This window comes from Penicillium maclennaniae, assembly GCF_028827695.1.
Source record: "Penicillium maclennaniae strain IBT 15551 chromosome Unknown utg000003l:1.0-5670915.0:1.0-5674809.0, whole genome shotgun sequence".
NCBI lineage: Eukaryota > Fungi > Ascomycota > Eurotiomycetes > Eurotiales > Aspergillaceae > Penicillium > Penicillium maclennaniae.
Window position 1 is genome coordinate 1,560,865 of NW_026623215.1, and position 19,922 is coordinate 1,580,786.

Sequence of the window (19,922 nt, forward strand, 5' to 3'; positions counted from 1 at the left end):
TGATTGATTTCAAAGCAAGACAGGCCTAGACTTAAAACAATGCAAGTCTAATATAGGCCTAGAATATTGTTGATTGGATATAAATATGTCCGCAATTCTCTACAAGAAAAATACAATTCTTCTTCAATCATCATATCATACCCTGAGGTTTCCTATTAAGGAAATATTCTTTTATTCATCGAAGGATAAAAGACTTGATCTCCCATTAGATCTCCCACTGGATCTCCCACACTATCCTACTTCTTAATTATCTTAAGTAACTATATATTAATTACGTTCTTTTCTTTAAGTAATTATTAGTATTTAGCTACTAAGTTATCTATATATTTAGGGTCCTTAGCTATAGTTATAGGATATCCTATAAGCTACTTATATAGTTCCTAAATAAGATTATTATATTAACTAACTTAGGCCTATAGCTAAGTAACCTTATTAATATACTTAGTATTAAGTCAGTTAATCTTATTATATCTTTTTACTAATATATTCTAAGCGGTCTAAGGTTCTTAGCGGATCTATTCTATTAGCTATTCTATAATAATTATCTTATCTTATTCTTTCTCTAGGAAGGTTAGTGATTCCCTGCGATTAGGGCGACTCTTATATCGCTTAGTTATAAGATCTTCCTATTATTCTTTATTATTAGTATTAGGAAAATAAGCTACTTCCCTTATAATGCGGCGTTTCTCCTAGCTCTTATTTCTGCTAGCTAACTAATCTATATTATTAGATTTAGTTTAGGGTTCGGTTCGCCGTCTTAGCGTTATTCGTAATTCGTTCGATTTATTGGGTTTTAGGTTACAGGTCTCACTTATAGGATACCCGTATATATCGATAATAATATATCGACGCTACTAAGCCTCTAAAAGCGAGGGAAAGAGAAAAAGACGAGTTTAGAACTATGTTATAAGCTAGTACAAAAGAAGTCGTATACTATTCGAAAAATTCTAAACTAGAGAAAGAAAGGGAAGAGAGAAAGAGAAAGAGAATAACTACAAACAATATCCTCCCCCCCGTGTCCCATTCGGGACTAGCTCACCACATGTGACCTCTCCTCGAACTCTCCCTGAACCATGCGTCACATAGGTCTAATCACTAGTAGGCATAGCCCCAATATAGAAGTAAGTATCCGAGCAGTGTATCTAATTACCTCGGCACTATGATTCTCCACGGCCCGGTTAGGAGATTATAGGGTTACTAGAAAGAATATTCCTAGAAGCATATGGTATAAAAATATACCACTGATTGGTCAAGCAAGTAGCAGGCTCTATTATGGCGCGATCGACTGCAGTAAGATTACTAGGATAAATAACTATTTTAGTGATACTTATACTTTTATGATGAGACAATAGGGTAATTTAGTGAGGGAAGATAGTACGTGAGTCGGGCTAGCGTAGTGCATTTTATTGAGCTCGCTTCGTGGGCTGCTCACCCCGACGCTTAGGTTCTGCTCAGTGAGCGAATCAGAGTGCTCAGACGCGGATCAATGAGCAGATCAGACCGCTCAGAGGCGTGCTCAGATCTGCTCAGTGAGCAAAAAGCGGCAAGGTCTGAGCACTAAAACGGAAAGGGAACGCCAAGAAGTGGCAGAGGAATCCGGTACGTAAGTCTAGAAACTATCGAAAGGAAGGGTAAATATGATACAGATTTCTACTCTATTGTACACGTCCTCCTGCTGCAGATATTCCACAAGGATCTCATCTAAACACACCTGGGCACGTGAGCATATATTAATATGGCCCTGGACCCAAGGGCGTTTTGCCGGCAGTTAGGCATGATCTACCTCCGGCCAAGCTTCCATCGAGCAATACGCTCTTGAATCTCCTCCCAGGGAACGAGCGGAGCTTGAAACCCTCGAGCTCACCCTCCTGCAGCACGACGGTAGGCTTGCCGGTTCCCTTGCCATTGTTCTGGACATGGCCGCCAAAGACCTGGCTAGCCACGCGACGAAGGTCATGAATGGTCAGGGCATCGATCTTATCGCACATCTCCTTCACGCCGACCTTGCGACCGTGGACCTGCACCTGGCGACCAAGGTCCTCGAGTTCCACCATGCGTGACTCGAGGTTCATGAGCAGCGAAGAGCGGAGCTGATTCTTGGCGCGGTTGACCTCCTGGGTCTGCAAAGAAGTGTAACCGGTATCCAGGGTCAACGACTGCAACTCGCGGCACATCACTTCAAGCATCTCGGTGGTGCGAGTTGGGCTGCACGAGGCGGAGATTCCGAAGATACCGCTGTCGGTGTAGCTATGGTTGAAAGCGATGCAGCTCTCGACCCAGCCGTGCTGGTTGAGAACATTGGTGTAGAGGCGCGAGTACATGCCCTTGCCGGGGCCACCGGCGGAGAAGGAACCACCGCCACCAAGAAGGGTCTGGAGAGTGGCCAGGGCGTAGATATCAGGAGAGGAAATGGGGAGGGCCTCGAATGCGAGGTGAATGTGACTCAAACGAGGCAGCATCGGGTTCGCCGGCGGCGGGATCGGAGGAAGAGCAACGAATCCACCAGTGTAGTGAGCGGGTCGTCGGAGATCAAGAGCAGAGGGCTCGATCAAAGACGGGTGAAGGGGCTCAACTGTGGCGTTATATTGTGAGGAAGTGGAGAGTTTCTTGAGGAATGGAAGTTTCGACAGGATTGACGAGTTTGTGCTGTGCGAAGCAGCCGGGCTGCTCACAGTTGAGGAGGGTGTGAATGAAGGCACGGTCGGGACCTGGCCCTCGTTGGCGGCATGGGTCGAGTCCGAGAGGGTGGTGTCAATGCCACTCCCCGAAAGAACGGGTCCCTTGCTCTGTTCACTGGCCTTCATGTCGCCGAAGTACTGCTCTGTAAGCTTGATGGCCTCTGCATGGGGCACGCCGGCAAAAGCGACCACCATTCGGTCTGGGTTGAAAAACACCTCCCGGTAGCGTTCTACCACCGACTTGTTGATCTCACCCAGTCGCTCACTAGGACACAACAGAGGGTTACCAAGTGTGTTGTCCTTGTAGGCGGTCATGTGCACCAGCTCCGGCAAGATGAGTTCCGGCTTCGCCCAGATCTCGCCAATCTCATACTCCGCGACCGCAAGCTGCTGAAGCACCTCCTCCTCGGTGATGAGAGGGTCCCGGATAGTCTCTGCAAGCAGGCCGAGTGTGGTAGGGACGGCCGAGTTGAAACTGGCTGACTGATACATCAACGATTCACGCGACGAGGCACATTGAATGTTGCCACCGAGCGACTCGAGAACCTCTAGCATCTCATCTCCAGTGTGCGACGTGGTTGATTTGAAAGCCAATCGGTCCATAATGTGACTGACCCCACGTAGACTGGCATCCTCGTAGCGTGATCCGGCGTCCACGTAAACTCCAACACCAGCGAAAGGACCAGGTAATGACTCTGTGGCCACGCGAAGTCCGTTCGGAAGGGTTGTGATTTGGTCAAGTTCGGCAGGGTCCTGCAGGACAAGGAAGGTATCAGAATCAGCGACGGGGGGACAGACTCTGGGGGTTCAAAGCAGCAAACCTTGGCCTCGTTGAGAGTAGCGAAGCTTCTTGACACTGAGCGAGGAGCTCGGTTCAGAGGCTTTGCGGACTCGATAGCCCGCAAGGCAGAACGGCGCATGTTGCCTGACATCGGGATATATGCAGTGTTGGCGATTCAAGAATGCGTGATACACTCTTGCGTCTCCAAATCTGGTAGAATCGGGACTTTGGCCGCGGCGAAGATTCGATTCCGGAGGACTGCGCCGAGTGCTTACGTAAGTAATTGCATGATCTTAATCCAAGCTTTACAAAGTGAAGGAGAGTCAGATCTGTTTATTAATTGATCATGATCGAATTGTTAACTCATTCGGGGTTTCCAGTTGTTACTTGTTTGTTGGCGAATACCTAGCGTTGGGCCATGCTGACGAAATACCAAAAGTCTAGATTCTACGATGACATATCGAACGTGTCTCGAGGATGAACGTTTTAGGAATCTTCCAAGGTCAGAGACATCGGCGCATGTGGCCACAAAATTCGTCTGTGACCTATTCCATCTTGACGTCTGAATTTCATACATGTGTCCTCGAATGCACGCGTATTCAAATTAAGGGTGCTCCGAGGCCCAGTTGCGATACCAATCCAGACAGGAGGCATTGGCAACACTTGCTCCGATCTTAATGTTCAGTCCACACAAAATTTGCTTCACCGCGTTCTCGACTTTTTTGCCATTGGACGTCACAGGAATTTCGGGGCAGGCATCAATGATGCCAGGAACATGGCGAGGACTCAGCTCCTTGCGGATTACAGCTTGAATGCGCTTCGAAAGGTCAGACACGCTAGCGGCAATGCCCGGCACAAGCTTCATGAAGAGGACAACCGTTTCATCTGTGTCGATGCCTTCCCTTCTCCGACCAACACACAAAGAGTCTTCGATCTCATCAGCAAAGTGCTTCAACAAGACGTTGTAAATCTCGGCACTGCCAAAGCGCACGCCGGAGGGTTTGAGCACGCCGTCACTACGGCCCAGCATGATCACGCCACCAGTTTCTGGGTTTAAACGTAAAAAGTCTCCGTGGTGCCAGATTGAAGGACCGAACACGTCGAAATAGCTCTTTCGATACTTCTCTTGGCCAACGGGACCGGGTGGCCAGAACATGACCGGCTGTGCCGGGAAAGGGACCGTGCAAACGAGGTCTCCCGGTTCGCCAGAGGCACTAACATCGTTGCCAGCGTAGTCAAAAACCGAGACAGCCATTCCAAGAGAACGGCATTGAATCTCGCCCTTGTAGACGGGCAGGATTGGACAGCCTGAGCAGAACAGAGACAATATGTCTGTGCCCCCAGTGATAGAGCCTAGCATGATATCAGGGTGAATTGACGAATAGATGTACTCAAAAGTCGAAGGAGCCAAGGGTGACCCAGTGCTGAAAATGGCTCTTAGGGTGTTAAGAGACACCGGGCCGTGAGCATGCATACGAGGGTTGAGTCCCGCTTGCTCCAGCATCGAGAGATACTTGGCGGATGTGCCGAAGTGGGTGATCTGAAGCTCATCAATCAGTCGAGGCATAGCCATCTCTCCGTTGCCCCCTTGAGCATCAAAAGGTCGGAATGGAGAACCATCATACAAAATAATGGTCGCACCACTGGCCAAACCGGACACCAGCCAGTGCCACATCATCCAAGTTGTCGTGGTGAAATAGAACAGCCGATCACCAGGCCGGATATCGCAGTGAAGAAGATGTTCTTTTTTGTGCTGCAACAGCGTACCCAAAGATCCATGGACGATGGGCTTGGGTGCTCCGGTGGTGCCCGAGGAGTACAAAATATATACCGGGTGTTCGGGTGTCAAGCTGGCAAATTTCAGAGGTGCATCCTGATCCCAAACACCATTCTGGAAGTCGGCGTAGGTATGGACCTTTCCATTCACAGGACGGAGTTCCTCAATGTCAACGTCGAGGAGCTTGGCAGTCTCAAAGACAACCAAGATCTCTAAGTCGGGCAGCTCGCTCACGATTTCGCGCACCTTAGCATGCGAGCCATGAACCTTGCCATTGTACAGCGAAGCATTGTCTGCAAAGAGGACCTTGGGTTGAATCTGCTTGAGACGCTCAAGCACGGCATGAACGCCAGTGTCCGGCGACACTCCAGTCCAGAAAGCACCAATGGACGTCGCGGCCAACATCGCCACGACGGTATTAGCATGGTTGCCGACAAAGCCCGCCACGCGATCACCAGTCTGAAGACCAGTTTGTCTAAGAGCGTTAGCGCATTTACGAACACGTTCACGCAGCTCCTTCCAGGAGATAAACTCGCGGTCCGCCTCTGTGGCGCCAATCACGGCAATAGAATTTTCATCAGGAGCGCAGGCCGGGTAAAGGAGATTCTCGGCAAAGTTCAGAGTGCTCCCTTGGAAGAATGCAGGACGAGGAAACATGGGCCCGTCTGATTCAAGTACCTAATTCTGCGTTAGAGAGGACTTACTCAGCGTTCCTATGCCATGACAGAACTCACCCGTGTGTATGACTCGTGGGCCAGGACGTGGGTATAGTGCCAGATCTCTTCCCAGAACTGGGCGGGCTCTGACACACTCCATTTCCAGAGGGAGTTGTAGTCCCTCAGAGACAATCCATGTTTCTTGTTCACTTTAGTCATGAAATCGTAGATCTGGGTTTTTTCTGGAGATGAGGGCCGCCACAGCTCCTTCACCTCCATTGAGACAGCCTCATCGATGTGTGGCATAGTTAATTGCGTCCAATGGGTGCAATTGAACTTTAGTAAGCAAGTTGAGGCACACACAGACCGAGACTGGGAATATCAACTCGAATAGTGGACAGGAAATTCCGTCAGGAGCAGGTCCGCGGCGTAGATGAGAGGTATGCTCTCCACAGTATCACCGCACTACCAGAAATCTTTCCCCAACAATCTATATGTCGAGTGCGTATTCCAGGAAGGTCTTGCAGGGGTGGGACTGGATGGCAAATGAAAATAGGTCAAGTCTCACAACCAATTGTCCCAACAAGGGATACGCGGGGCGGGCTGCGGGAATATCTGCTTTAACCGATCCGCGGCTGCGGGTATAGAACACACGGTGTAGGGCTTAGAGATGCTTCGTCCGGGGTAGTGAAGAGGGGAGGTTTTATAAGAGGGATAAGAGGAGCATGGGCAGACACTAGCAAATTTTCCTACCGTTTTTCCCCCATCCCCACCCGTCTGCTTGAGCTCCAGCTCATGCCTACTCATCCCAGAATCGGCGGATCAAATGCGGAACGCGGATGGGACATCGTGTGCCTCAGGCACCAACAGGGTATCGTGCGATGGTCGAGACCGTTTTCCGCTTGCATGCGGTGTATTCTCCACTCAGATATGGCACCTCACGTCGTATGATGGTCTGTACTTTCCTTGGAGAACACTACCGTCGACATCATCATCTTGGCTCAATCATGACGATGAGCCAAATCGGTGTGAACTTCCCCCTTGATCGCATTTCGGACCAATTTTGAGTTTGACAGCCACGATTGGCATGATTTATTGAATCAGGAACGCTACAGCAAACCTGTCCATTGATCTACGTGCGCCTTCAGGGGGGGGCTCAGAGTACCTCATCCTACATCTACCTTCTACAAGCATCGGAAATCCATACCTGAGCACCGGACGCTAGGGAGCTTACCGAGCGCCCAGTGACGGCACAGGTGGATAAAAACTGGATAATTCAAGGATCCAGATCGGAAACAACTTTGACTAAACCACTGGGGGCTCGAAAATTTGAGCCGTCTCGGCCCTGTTAATTACATCCAATTAACTGAAATTTTACCTCTTCTACCCAATCATATCGGCGAAAATCCGTATTATCCATGTTCGCACAGCAATACCACGACCCATTCGGGCCTGCATGATGATTATACCGCAGGTACGACTCGTTATTTACCTTCTTTCCTCCCTTTCCTTCATTTCGACCTCATCGAATCTGTGAGGGAGAATTATTCGACATAATTGAATCCGTTGGGTTCGCCCCCTTGTTCTTACTTCAATTGCTTGCCCCCCCCTCCAAATTCCACGTGCCGCACTCTAAGCCCTGTCGGAGGTCTGCGGATAGGAGGTCCGTCTCCCTCACCCTTAACCTCATCCTCATCCCATGTTCACGACTTCATCCCTCCATCGTTTTCGATTTGCGCACTCGTCCAGCCTAACTTTGAACGTTTCTCCAACAATTAGCTAACGTCGTCACGCCTCAGATCCTTTTGTCTCTACAATAAAGACGGAAAAATTCGGACTCCTGAATCCTCACGCGCCGAACAATCTTGCGTCCGACTTGACTCATCATCTTGGGTAGTCCCTGCTTCAATCGTCGGTTTGGACGCGTGTGAAAATTACCGCGCTCTCCTTCGGTCCGGCGGTCCCAGCCAAATCTCTTTGCCCCCAATTTGCCTCGCCGCTTCCCTCTGCGATGCCTCGTCGGTTTAGCAACAACTCCTCCAACGACACCTCTTCCAACTCTCCGTCCTTTTCACCCTCTTCGGGAAAGGGCGGTTTTTCCATAAAGGCACCTTCGGTCAAGTCCCATCGCCTGTCCCAGTTCTTCTCGACGTCACCCAAGTCTTCTAGGGTCGAGCCGCAACCTTCACAGGCGCCACCGCAGTCCACCGGGGTCAACCCGTCCAACGTCACGCCGATCAGCTCGGCATCACTGTCCTTACCGACAATCTCTCTGTCCAGTGCCACGGCTGATAACCCGAATATGGAAGAGATGCCAACTACGTTGTTCCAGCCCCCGACTCCTGAGGAGGCCCGTCGGCTGGCCAAGCAACATGCCCAATTCGGTCCTATCGGTCATCCCAGCCACCGGTACTCCAGTCGACACCCTGGCGGTGTCTTCCCGGAGCCGGTGATGGACGAGCCGCCGTATTATTACTTGCTTACAACCTACATCAGCTACCTAATTCTAATTGCGTTCGGACACGTCCGGGATTTCTTTGGCAAACGCTTCCGCGAGGAGAACTACCGCCACCTCAAGCCCCGCAACGGCTACGGCGCGCTCAACAGTGATTTTGACAACTTCTACGTCCGTCGTCTCAAGCTCCGCATTAACGACTGCTTCGAGCGTCCCACCACGGGTGTCCCCGGACGAAATATCACTTTGATCGACCGTGCTACCGATGATCACAATCACCACTTCTACGAGACCGGTACCACTACCGACACATTAAACCTGAGCTCCTACAATTACCTCGGTTTCGCTCAGTCTGAAGGCCCTTGCGCCGACCAGGCCGAGGAGGCTGTTCGCAAGTACGGTATTGCTACTCCCAGCACTCGCGCGGAGGCTGGAACCCAAGATCTTCATGTTGAGGTTGAAGAGCTCATTGCCCGGTTCGTGGGCAAGGAATCGTCGATGGTCTTCTCGATGGGTTTCGGCACCAACGCCAATGTTTTCCCGGCTCTGGTTGGAAAGGGCGACCTGCTTATCTCCGATGAACTTAATCACGCCTCCATTCGATTCGGTGCCCGACTTTCTGGTGCTTCCATCGCCATGTTCAAGCACAATGACATGAAGGATCTAGAGCTCAAGCTGCGTGAGGCCATCTCTCAAGGCCAACCCCGCACCCACCGCCCTGGAAGAAGATTCTCGTGGTTGTTGAAGGTCTTTACTCTATGGAAGGTTCGATGTGTAACCTTCCCGGTCTTGTGGCTCTGAAACACCGATACAAGTTCAACCTGTTCGTGGATGAGGCTCACTCCATCGGTGCCATTGGTCCCAAAGGTCGGGGTGTGTGCGATTACTTCAGTATTGACACCGGTGAGGTCGATGTTCTCATGGGGACTCTCACCAAGTCATTTGGTGCCAATGGTGGTTACATTGCTGCGGACAAGGCCATGATTGACAAGCTCCGAGCTACCAATTCTGGTATGCTCTACGGCGAGGCCCCTGCCCCTGCAATTCTCACGCAAATTTCCTGCGCCCTTCGGATTATCAACGGCGAGCTCGCGCCCGGTCAAGGTGAGGACCGTCTCCAGCGCCTGGCCTTCAACTCCCGGTACCTTCGTCTCGGCTTGAAGCGTCTCGGCTTTATAGTATACGGTCATGATGATTCACCAATTATTCCTCTTCTTCTTTTCAACCCGGCCAAAATGCCTGCATTCTCTCACGAGATGCTTCGGCGCAAGATCTCCGTTGTGGTTGTTGGTTATCCCGCTACGCCTTTGGTTTCATCTCGCGCACGATTCTGTGTGTCAGCCGCCCATACCAAGGATGACCTCGACCGGGTTCTAGCCGCATGTGATGAAATCGGCAATGTTCTGCAACTGAAGTTCTCCACCGGTATTGCTGGCGGCGCTCTGCCTCCTACCGAAGAAATGGCTCCTCCGCCGGAGATGGAGAAGGACTGGCACCGAAAGCGCTCCGAAAATCTCAGCCCACCCCGGTGGCGGCTCGAAGATGTCATCCGACGCGGAGTCCAGGATGTCAAGTCACCTTTGTACTAGATTGACAGTCCCCTTCGTTGCCTGATGCTGCGTTGAAACTTCTTGCATATTGAGTTTTGAGCCCTTTCCTTCGGAGTTTATTCCACGAGCCCGGTTGGTGCTGGTCACGCCGTATCGCGGTTTTTTACTTCCATGGTTCTCCCTTCCTTTATCTTTTATCTATACTCGGTCCCACCTTCCTGCAATGGCGTGATCAAACAGGAGAGCCTTAAAGCTCGGGTCCGAATAAAAGAAGGCGAAATTCAGAAAAGAAAAAACCCGGTCATGAGTTATTCGAACAAGCAACGAATGAATATGTCCCTGTTTTTCTACGAACCGGTCCTGGTCTTGGAAATTCCTTTTTTTTGTGCCTGGCATGCAGCCCTTTTCTAGTTTTTCTTACTTTCTGTGTCACTTTTACATTTCTAGAATATTGCCTAATAGTGCTGCATGTGTGCTCGTACTTGGGCACACAGTTGGCTTTTCTTCGCTTTCATGTCACTGAACCATGGTTCTCATCCTTGTCTCGAACAAGGTGTCAAGAGCATGGTTCGCTTGGGATGCTCCGTTGGTCGATCCCAGTGATACTGGATACACTACTTTTATCTTTCCATTTATGGAAGAAGCTGCTTCAGATTGGCAGGTGGATACCTGTCCTCTTTTCGAGATACTTTGTTTATAATTCAATGATTCGTTCAATGTCAACACCTACAGCCACTGTACACTTGTGTGTCTAATATATTATGGCACAGCCAAATCACGAAAATGAAGCTGAACAGAAATAAGTAACTTGTGACTCCTCTGAAACTTTGTCTCAGTCACTCCATATTGGTCTTAGTTGCTGTTGATCTAGGAATATTTTATCTCCCGTCCTTCAGCAACAATTTACCTTGATTCCAACCGGACTAATAGCCATGCACTTCTGCACTTTGCTTTGTGTGATCCAATTGTCAAGATCATCGAGTTGCTCCTCTTGACCACAAACCGCCAGATCTCTCAGCAAATCGCGCCGCTCCATTGACCCGCCCGCTAGACAAGGTTCAGACCAACATATAATCTCATGCCCCTTAACAAAAGAACAAAAATCGGCTGACGCCCTATTCCTTCAAAGCCCTTGTAAGTCGTGATCTGCAGTCAGCCTGTGGGGGATGGAGTATAGAGAAGATGAGATCCGTCGTGGTTAACAAAAGTCCAAAAGCCTTGGCTATAGGAACCACCAGGGCAAACTGCCAGTCGACAGAACCTGTGATGTTGAACTCTGCATTGATAAGCCGTAACTTTATCTTCGACATACTTGCCGAATAGACTGGCTGGTGCATCCGAAGCTGTCAAAGTACCCTTGTACTAGTCTGTGTCGTGTAATAATACTGTCTGATGTACTTTACATGAACTGTATGTGTCCAGAATGTATGTCCAGAGTACAAGCATCCAGACAAAGGATCTCACAAGGCCTGAAGTAGAATAGCGAGGAAGGCTTATTTTGATATTAGTTAGACGAGACACTGGAAGGTAACAAGCACACGATGCCATCCCAAGGTTCAAGCCCTAGCCTCAGTCTTAGCCTCTTCGTACGGGCGAGAGTCGAAGTGCAGTAAGATGAATTGAAGATCGTTAAGTCAAGATTTAGATTCCGACTCAGATATATGTTGAGAATGTATATGGAGGCCTTATGATAGATCTAACCCATCAGTGTACGCTGAAAGAAGGAAATAATGGAACCCGGAAATGCATGAAATAAGCCCCAAGCCAAAGTGCCATGATAAACGAAAAGGAAAGACTGTATATGCAATGTGGATCGAATCTTCTAACTCGCACAGTCGTCAGAGTCATAATGTGTCATACCTGCCTGGGTCTAACGCCTGCCCCGCCTAGGAATTGAGAAGAAAAAAAAACAGGGTATATATGCACAAGCCCATTAGACAGTCCCATAACGCCCATGTTCCTGACCAAGTAGAGCCGACCCCTCCAGTGGAGTCGAACGACGCTCATACTCGCAGGAGGAGGCGATGTCGAGGGAATCCAGCCACGCATCCAGCCATGCACACGCCTCCACTTGCTGCGACCGCGCTTCGAGTCATCGTCCTCTCCAATGAAACTCCCATCATCTTCTTCATTGGATCCGTACATGAGGAACTGCACGCCCATGAAACCATCGAGCCCTAGAACTCCGAATGCACCGAGGAAGAACGGCATAGACCGTCCGATCCACTCCCAGCGGTCATTCCCGTGGGCATCGGCCCAGCCGCCGCCTCCGTATGGCGCGAAATCGCTCCAGGCGTTGGGGTTCGTGAGCAGGGAAGATGAGTAGAAGAAGTTTCCACAGAAAGCAGCGAAGAACAGCAAAGGAGAGAGTCCCTCGGTGCTCTTGCGCTGGTAGTTCTTGTAGAGCTGTGGCGGGCGCGAGCCGAGATACAGCAGCGTAGACATCCAGGAGACGACGCGGCCAATGATCTCGATTATGGCTTCGCGTGGTGCGTCAGAGATGGGCGGGTGAGGTGATGGTTTGGGGTCTATGGGACTGCCATTGGCCAGGACGGCGCAGACGAGAGTGGCGATCAGCATGGTGCGGGGAAGAGCAAAGGGCGCGCTGCTTGCGCTGCTGCCCATTCGGACGGTCCGTCGCGAGGAGCTCAACTTCTCGTTCGTATATGAAGTTCCGGGAGCAGATGAGTTGAGTGGGGTTCCAGTTTGAACGCCGGTATCGTTGAGTTCGGCCTTCTTTGTCATGTCGACTGGGGCGGGTGGTGTCCGGTGGGTCACAGTGTCGGCGGGCACAGCCACGCCTTGTAGGATATCGCCACGAGCGTCGGAGTCGTGTGAGTGAAAGAAGTCATTGTAGCCCCCACACAGGCGGGCTTTGTAGTGAGTGTACCAGTAGAACTGGATCACGAGTGCGACATCCACGCAGACATAGTAGCTTGCCACCACGACCTGCCATCCTGCCTGCCGGGTGAATAGAGCACCCACTAGATTACTCGCGTCACCCGCACACCAAATGACCAAGAAAAAGATTGACAATCCTGATGTTGATTGTAGTTGGTAGTTCTTGAATATTTGCGGCATCTGGGCAAAGAGCCATGAAACGATACTGAGGGTTCCGAGAACGGAGGAGATCAGCGCGAGAGGTGTGGGGAGGCAGATGTGGAGATGTGATGAGATAGCGGTCAGGAAGGGCGATGTCGGTTCGCAGTGGTCTGGGAGCGACCCATGTATGAGATGTTGTAAAACAGACGCCATTATATATTCGATTCGTCTTTCGCGAGAGTGAAAAAGGTGCGTCGTTGAGGTGCAAGTCCTCGAGAGATCTGGCGGGAGCTGATCCGGGTAAAGCAATTGAGTCCGGGCCCGATTCGATAGACCGAAGTGAATGAAACGGCTAAGAGAGGGAGACAAGGGAAGGTCAAAGGGGAGCAGGTAGAAGGAAGAAGGAGAGAGAGAGAGAGTGGGAGAGTCAAAGAGGAAAGTCGTAGCTGAAGACAAGTGACCCTCGCATCACGAGAGCTGAAGTGCAACGATCATGACCGAATCGGGGCTTATCAGGCGTGACTCAAAAGATAAGTGGTTTCCCCCTTAGTGGGCCTATCACCATTACCGAGTCCATCCGATTTAGTCCGATTGCATTCCTCACTCTATCAAGTAAACATCCTATATCTGATTTACCCCGGGTTCGTCGCAGTTCCCCGGACTTACGTGACCGGGCAAATTGATTATAGAGCCATCGATCAGGGCTTCTGTCTCCCACGTGACTCTTATCTATACCATCGCCACTCTGAGCGGCTCGTATGTGGGGCCATGGGCATGAGCTGGTACCAATGTGCCCTTACGAATTCAGATCGCTAATGGCGCCAGAACCGGAGCTGGAGCTGGGGTCCGGGACCATAGCTGGTCCGGGATCTGCCACTGATCTCCATCGGCATCTCAGCCGTACAGGCATCCAAGACCCACTTTTCGACCCTCACCGGGAACGGGGCCTCTCAACATACTGGCCCTTATCGATTCCATTTACATGATTCATATGGCCGGGAGACGGTTTCAGTCTCTTGCAGACGCCTGAAAGCTGTCATCAGACCACCCTAGTCCTCGGGTTCCTACCGTCGGAGCTACCGTCGGAGCTATGGTACTGAGTGTGACCACTATAATCCGTCTATTCTGGCAGTGTACGGAGATCCTCTCAAATGTAGGAATGACTGTGACTCAAGCTCCAAGTTCATCGAAGCGCAGATGGAGTATGGGGCCACGAGGTGCAACGTGGAGGTAAGCCACGGGGCACAAGCACGCGGTTTCGACGTATCGGAGTTTCTCTGTCACTTCTTGGCGTTCCCCGTCCCGCTTTTTGCTCACTGAGCAGAACTGAGCACGCCCTGGAGCAGTCTGATACACTCCCTGATCCTCATCTGGGCGCTGTAGTTCGCACCCCAATCAGATTCTGAGCGTAGGGGTGCGTAGCCAAAGAAAGCGATCTTAATAAACTGCACCGAGTTAGCCTTGTTTACGTACCACCTGCCCTCAGAAAATTACCCGAATCGTGGTCCTTTGAAAGAATCATGGACTATATCAATTTACCTCTTGAACTGAACGATATTAATGTAGCTTATTGCACCAACATAGAAGTCACTTTTCATTGTTCAATCAGTATTGAGTTCACACGACATATTCGGATTACTCCATCCACTATCCCCATTGATCTCCTCCTAATGAGATGAGCCTATAGATGACTATTCGTACCAACATAATTTAAGAATTTAATTCATGTATTTATATCACATACTACCGTAATAGCAACCAAGGACAAATGATTTACAATTTAGCGGCAAAATTACCGCTCGTCCTCACAGGTCTTTACATGGACAACGGTTTTACCTCTTCCGCTCATGAAAGATATTCTAGATTAGGGTCTTGTGTAGTTCTTGCTCCGCCCACATACACTCTGGACACATGCATTCCATGTAAAAGTACAGCAGACAATATTGCTACACATCATAGATTGTTGGTTACTAAGAGCCTAGTATCTCGTACTATGTTTCATTTTCAATCTTTTCTTGGAAAAATACAGATCTTTGAATCATTAAGCTCTCGCTATCGTATAATCATATGCTTTCAAGTCATCTACATTAGTATCAGTGCCATATGGCGGTCGACTAGCAAACACTTCGTACTTGCAGACTAATTAATCTCCTAGCCACTCTAATCAATCTTTCAGAAATCGATGAGCACCCAGAGAGTGCCCGGTGGACCTTACCAACCACTTCAGTGACCAAGTTTGAGTAGCTCAGTGAGCTCTAGTAGGACTCAAGTATGCCCAGTGAGCCTAAATCCGAGCGCCCTCATTGAAACAGAATTACCTAGAACAGGAAAGTCGTATCAAGCAGAAGAATTATAGAATGTACGGTGAGTGACTTATATATGGCACGAAACATCCATGACCATCTACATATAGGAGCCCCCTTATCCTTACATAGCCAGCAAACCTGCTCAGGGACGGAGCCAATCCCTTCCCAGTCTTCGATGTGACTTGAATGAGACATAATATGTGAGCCGCCTTTTGACATCTTGAACACGATAAATACAATTTTGCCACGCAGCAACCAGCTTTGAGGTCAGGGGATCTCTCATTACTTCAATCATTACCAAGGTGTATCATATCTATTCCCGGCTTGACCTTCAACTATTTCGAATGAAACCCGAAAAGCTTAACCCGACAAATCAAGCAAGATCGGAATATGCGTGACTTCATAATCAAATACACGAGACCATGAAGTCGTAACAACAAATTAAAAGTCACGCCCTTCTCAATACTCATCATCTTCCCGATGCCTCGACCGACTCCGACTGTGATGATGATGATGGTGATGATGTCCCCCATGGCTACTATCATGACTACTACCATGACTACTACCATGACTACTACCATGACTACTACCATGACTACTACCATGATGACTCCCATGATGACTCCCATGATGACTCCCATGCCTCCGCCCATGTCCATGCTCCCGTTCGGGCTTCTCATGATCTTTCACTTTCTTTTCCAAGATATTCCCAATGATCGCCCCACCTAGAGCCCCCAACAGCCCATGATCCTTCTTGTGACCAAAGTAATACCCCGCCGCACCACCAGCCAACGAACTTGCAAGACCGCGCTCGCTCCCGGGCTCATCATCATCAGTTGGCACCTTCCCACTACTGTCCCGCGGGTCGGAATCTGACACATAGACCGAGGGGGCATGCGGATTGGGCGAAGGTGTGTAGCGTGGCTGCGAGGCTGGATCTGAATGGCCGCTGAATGGGGTTTGTCAGCGTGGGTCTGTGCTCTAGAGGTTGGTGGACTCACTAGTAGCTTGCGTTCTCTGGGGATTTTCCCACTTTGGTTCTGGGTCGCTGGCGTGATGGGGCCGAGATGGTCTGGTTGTCCTACTGGTGTGCAACTTCTATTCGGGAGTAGATTGGTAGGACTCGGGCGCCAGGTGGTACGGGTTCTGTGGTGGGGAGTAGGGGTAGTTTGGATCATGCTGAGGCTCCGTGTTGTTGTATGGTTGCTGGTGGGTTTGGTATGGATACTGTTCCTGGTGAGTCTGCTCCGGAGGATAGTAGCTGACCCCGCCCGGGGTGGGCGTGGAGTATGAAGTATAAGGATTGTAGGGATCCGCCATGGTGTTGCAATGATGGAAGAGAGAATGTGTACGGAAGTAAGAGATGGGTCTTATGAATACGGGGGCCGTTCGTTTCTGGTCACCGCGGCTCATACATCACAAGGCGCGGATGACCTGCGCGCACGACCCGCACAGGAAGTCTAGAATGCGCACGCCGCCAATCATCGCTGCCGGGTCCTGCAAGAAGCCCATCGCGAGGGTTGTCGTTGGATAGAGCGGCCATCTACAGGAAAGGAAGGTGGGTGCCTGAAGACTGATGTTGCCATGCCTCGTCTATTCACGATAAAACGCGCTATCAAGTTCAAGCAGAGAAAATAAAGAACGGAAACAAGAAATACGTTGGACTCGGGGTATTCCGGCAAGAAATCACAATAATGAAAAAGCAAAGGAGAGGGGTCAATGCAACACAGGGCTAGCTGTGGATTGATTCAGACCCACAGGTCTGGCGAGGGAGGTGAAGAGCAAGGCATTCAAATGCTTCCCGAGGGGGGGGGGTGGACATGAAAGCGAAAGATTGGTATGAGAAGGTGAAGAAGAATGGAAAGGGTCGGGCACAGGTAACGTGCGCAGCACTGCAAATGCCCTTGCGGTGTCATTCCCCAAGGTGACCTGACAGACCCATGCATATGTGAGCAGATACACTGACAGGGGAACAGGGACGCCTGGTGACTAAGAGGTCGGACTCTGCATACTGCGCTGGGAATTGCGGCGTGCCCGCTGGGCCATCCATTTCACAAGCATGTCGTCGAGTTGATTGTTCATTTCTTTGAGCCTCTTGCTCTCCTCCTTGAACAGACGGCCTGTCACAGGGTGCTCGGGACCGGCCGGGGAATATTAGATTTGTCGTGGACAATGATGAAAAGGTCGCGTATATCGTTTTCTTCGTCCATGTATGATCGTAGACTGGCATCACTCCAGGTGGGGGTGTCCACTGAAAGTGTGTCAAGTGAACCCTGGGTTGCGTCGGTGGCCTGAAGGTCGTGGGAATCGGCCTCGGAGGACGACGGCGGGGAGGGCGGCGAGACAGAGTAGCCACGCTGCGTAGTATCGGGGGTCAGGCCGGGGGCACTAATCGGGATATGGCCCTCGACTGGGAAGTCATCAACGGGGGGACCCCGATCCACCGCCATAGTAGCTTGTGCCCATCGTTGGTGTGAATCTTTGGGGTGGGGATACCACTGAATGCTGACCAGTCGCTGCGCGATCGGATCCGTGAGGTCCTCTCCACTGCGCTTCGCTGGATGGTCGATCATCTGGAGACGCGAATGGATCCCGATACTCCGTAGGAGTTACAAAGGAACCTTTCGAGGGGCTTGATTGGCCGGCAGGAGAGGCCACCGCGCCACAGTCTTCTTCTTCGAAAGTTTCCACTTCCTGAGTTGTAGTAACCTGTCGAATTGATGGAGCCGCCTGGCTTGCGAGAGCTGACTCAATGTCCTGGGTGTGATCGACGGGAGAGGTGGGAGAGACAGGAGACATAGCCGCTGGGGGCTGCTTCTGCAACTTGTTACTGGCCTGCCTCGTCGGCTTAGTCCTAGAGTCCTGGGACATTGTGGACTCCATGGAGGTCTTTGGAGATATGCGGGATGAAGATTCAGCAGGGGACAAGGGCTCATCAATGTCTTCGTCGGTCGACTTGCTCTTTTTGCCGCGCTTGAAGAGACCACTAAGCATCCCGGGTTTCTTGTCCTTGCGTTTCTTGTCATCCTTGGTGAGTTTCTCTTGTGAAGAAGTTGCTTTTTCGATGCTTTCAAAGCTTCCGCGGCCATCCTTCCATTCATTGAGTAGACTATTATTGCTATTGTTGTTGGACTCGTCGCGTAGCAGGTTCGGAGTCAAAGAAATCTTCTTTGGCTCGGCAGTGTCATCCTTGAAGAAAGAATCGGTATTCCGCACAGTGCCATTTCTGGATCTACTGACGGCAGGTTCCACTTGATACAACAAGTTAGATTTTGATGTGTCTCGTCCACAGGAATGATCTCTCTTCATACCTTCGGGGTCAAAGAACTCCTCGCTCGACCGGTGAGGGTCCGTGATTGATTGCTCGGGTGCAGGCCTGTCTTCAGCCTCAGCGCCTTCGGGCTGTTCTGAGGTTTTCTCTTTTTGTCCCTTGGGCCGTAGAGGCTCCACCACGATGTCCTCATTCTGCTCCTGGCCCTCATCTTCCGATTCCACAGTCTCGTCATCGTTGAAGAAATCACCGTGCTCATCATCTTCGTCGGTAGAATATTCAACATCGGACGCTTCGATGTAAGTTGGTGGAGCGAAGTTGACAGTCTTCGCGTTTCGCCGACGCATGGCTTTCTTCAGAGGATTCTTGGACTTCTCCGAGTTGTCGCCTAACATCGTTGCAGATAGCTATAAAAGTCAGTATTTCCCTAGCGAAAGAAAACCTGCGAATTGCATACATCAACGTTCCTGTGTTTGTTCAACCTGGCAAGTCTCTCGGTGGGCGTTTCGATGTGTTCTGCCGGCAGGTACCCGATGCTTCCATCCTTGACTACACGAACAAGCCACCAATAGCTGTTGCTGTCGTCTAGTAGCACCATAGTATCACCCTTGGCGGCATTTGCCTGTCCATCAACAGTTGCGACGAAATTGTGGAGCGCGTAGACGAATTCGAAATCAATGTCCTCTGCTCATCATTAGATTAAAGGATCGATCGCGATAAAGCGCGAGAACGTACCATCGTCAATGGACGGAGAACTCGATATTTTGTCCATAAGATCGTCGTCCATGAGATCGTCACTTTCACCATCCGCGAGGTCACTATCATCGTGATCGTAGTCGGCATTTCCAGCCACGTCCGCCTCGATGTCGTCATCATCGTACACCATGGCACCGTCGGTCCCAGGACCGTTCTTGATCTCCAACTTCATGTCTTCCTCGGCATGACGAATAGAGGAGGACTGATGGGGGGCAGACCGGCCGCCCCCAAGGGGTTCTGGATGTTCAGGTTGTTTCGAATGGTCTTGCGCTGACGGGGATTGATGGTTTTGAAGGTCCAAGGTATCTAAACAAATAGTCAGATTTCTGCAATACACCAAACAGCCAGCCAAGTCGTTTGCCTTACCAGCGCGAATGATCTGAGGCCTCGTCATGTTGCAGGTTTAAAGAACGTGGGATCGGCGGTGAGAAGCAGTAGCACAAGTCGCAGAGGTGAAGAGTGGTTGGTGAGGCAGAATCTTTAGACATAAACAAACGGTCAAGGGCGTACAAGCTGTGGCGGGGGCCTCGACACTCGACAATTGCCCCGGGGTCTCCAGGAACTGAACCGGGGGGGTCTTAAAGAAAGGCTGCGCCTTGACGACCAAATGTGAGGAGCTAGACTGCAATCGCAGGATGGCACGTCAAGCG

General features: G+C 50.5%; 7 protein-coding genes across 7 annotated transcripts; 2 read left to right on the forward strand and 5 right to left on the reverse strand.

Annotated features, from left to right (window-relative positions):
• Window positions 1–1,730: 1,730 nt before the first annotated feature.
• On the reverse strand, window positions 1,731–3,610 carry N7477_002690 (mitochondrial-processing protease subunit alpha; the record flags this gene model as incomplete). The annotated part of the gene is made up of 2 exons (XM_056964353.1): window positions 1,731–3,431; window positions 3,500–3,610. 2 exons carry the CDS (start codon window positions 3,608–3,610, stop codon window positions 1,731–1,733), a joined length of 1,812 nt encoding a protein of 603 aa, XP_056824306.1.
• Window positions 3,611–4,063: 453 nt separating this feature from the next.
• Window positions 4,064–6,198, reverse strand: N7477_002691 (acetoacetate--CoA ligase family protein; the record flags this gene model as incomplete). Its single annotated transcript, XM_056964354.1, has 2 exons — window positions 4,064–5,914; window positions 5,971–6,198. 2 exons carry the CDS (start codon window positions 6,196–6,198, stop codon window positions 4,064–4,066), a joined length of 2,079 nt encoding a protein of 692 aa, XP_056824307.1.
• A 1,705-nt stretch (window positions 6,199–7,903) lies between these two features.
• lcb2 (putative serine palmitoyltransferase 2) lies at window positions 7,904–9,936 on the forward strand (the record flags this gene model as incomplete). The annotated part of the gene is made up of 2 exons (XM_056964355.1): window positions 7,904–9,112; window positions 9,163–9,936. The coding sequence occupies 2 exons, from the start codon at window positions 7,904–7,906 to the stop codon at window positions 9,934–9,936; spliced, it is 1,983 nt and encodes a 660-aa protein (XP_056824308.1).
• Window positions 9,937–11,357: 1,421 nt separating this feature from the next.
• N7477_002693 (PQ-loop repeat-containing protein) lies at window positions 11,358–13,152 on the reverse strand (the record flags this gene model as incomplete). The annotated part of the gene is made up of 2 exons (XM_056964356.1): window positions 11,358–11,389; window positions 11,907–13,152. 2 exons carry the CDS (start codon window positions 13,150–13,152, stop codon window positions 11,358–11,360), a joined length of 1,278 nt encoding a protein of 425 aa, XP_056824309.1.
• A 2,573-nt stretch (window positions 13,153–15,725) lies between these two features.
• On the forward strand, window positions 15,726–15,974 carry N7477_002694 (uncharacterized protein; the record flags this gene model as incomplete). Its single annotated transcript, XM_056964357.1, has 1 exon — window positions 15,726–15,974. One exon carries the CDS (start codon window positions 15,726–15,728, stop codon window positions 15,972–15,974), a length of 249 nt encoding a protein of 82 aa, XP_056824310.1.
• Window positions 15,975–16,343: 369 nt separating this feature from the next.
• On the reverse strand, window positions 16,344–16,565 carry N7477_002695 (uncharacterized protein; the record flags this gene model as incomplete). Its single annotated transcript, XM_056964358.1, has 1 exon — window positions 16,344–16,565. The coding sequence occupies one exon, from the start codon at window positions 16,563–16,565 to the stop codon at window positions 16,344–16,346; it is 222 nt and encodes a 73-aa protein (XP_056824311.1).
• Window positions 16,566–17,368: 803 nt separating this feature from the next.
• Window positions 17,369–19,666, reverse strand: N7477_002696 (SH3 domain-containing protein; the record flags this gene model as incomplete). The annotated part of the gene is made up of 6 exons (XM_056964359.1): window positions 17,369–17,802; window positions 17,867–18,496; window positions 18,557–18,923; window positions 18,974–19,200; window positions 19,252–19,578; window positions 19,639–19,666. The coding sequence occupies 6 exons, from the start codon at window positions 19,664–19,666 to the stop codon at window positions 17,369–17,371; spliced, it is 2,013 nt and encodes a 670-aa protein (XP_056824312.1).
• Between the last annotated feature and the right edge of the window lie 256 nt (window positions 19,667–19,922).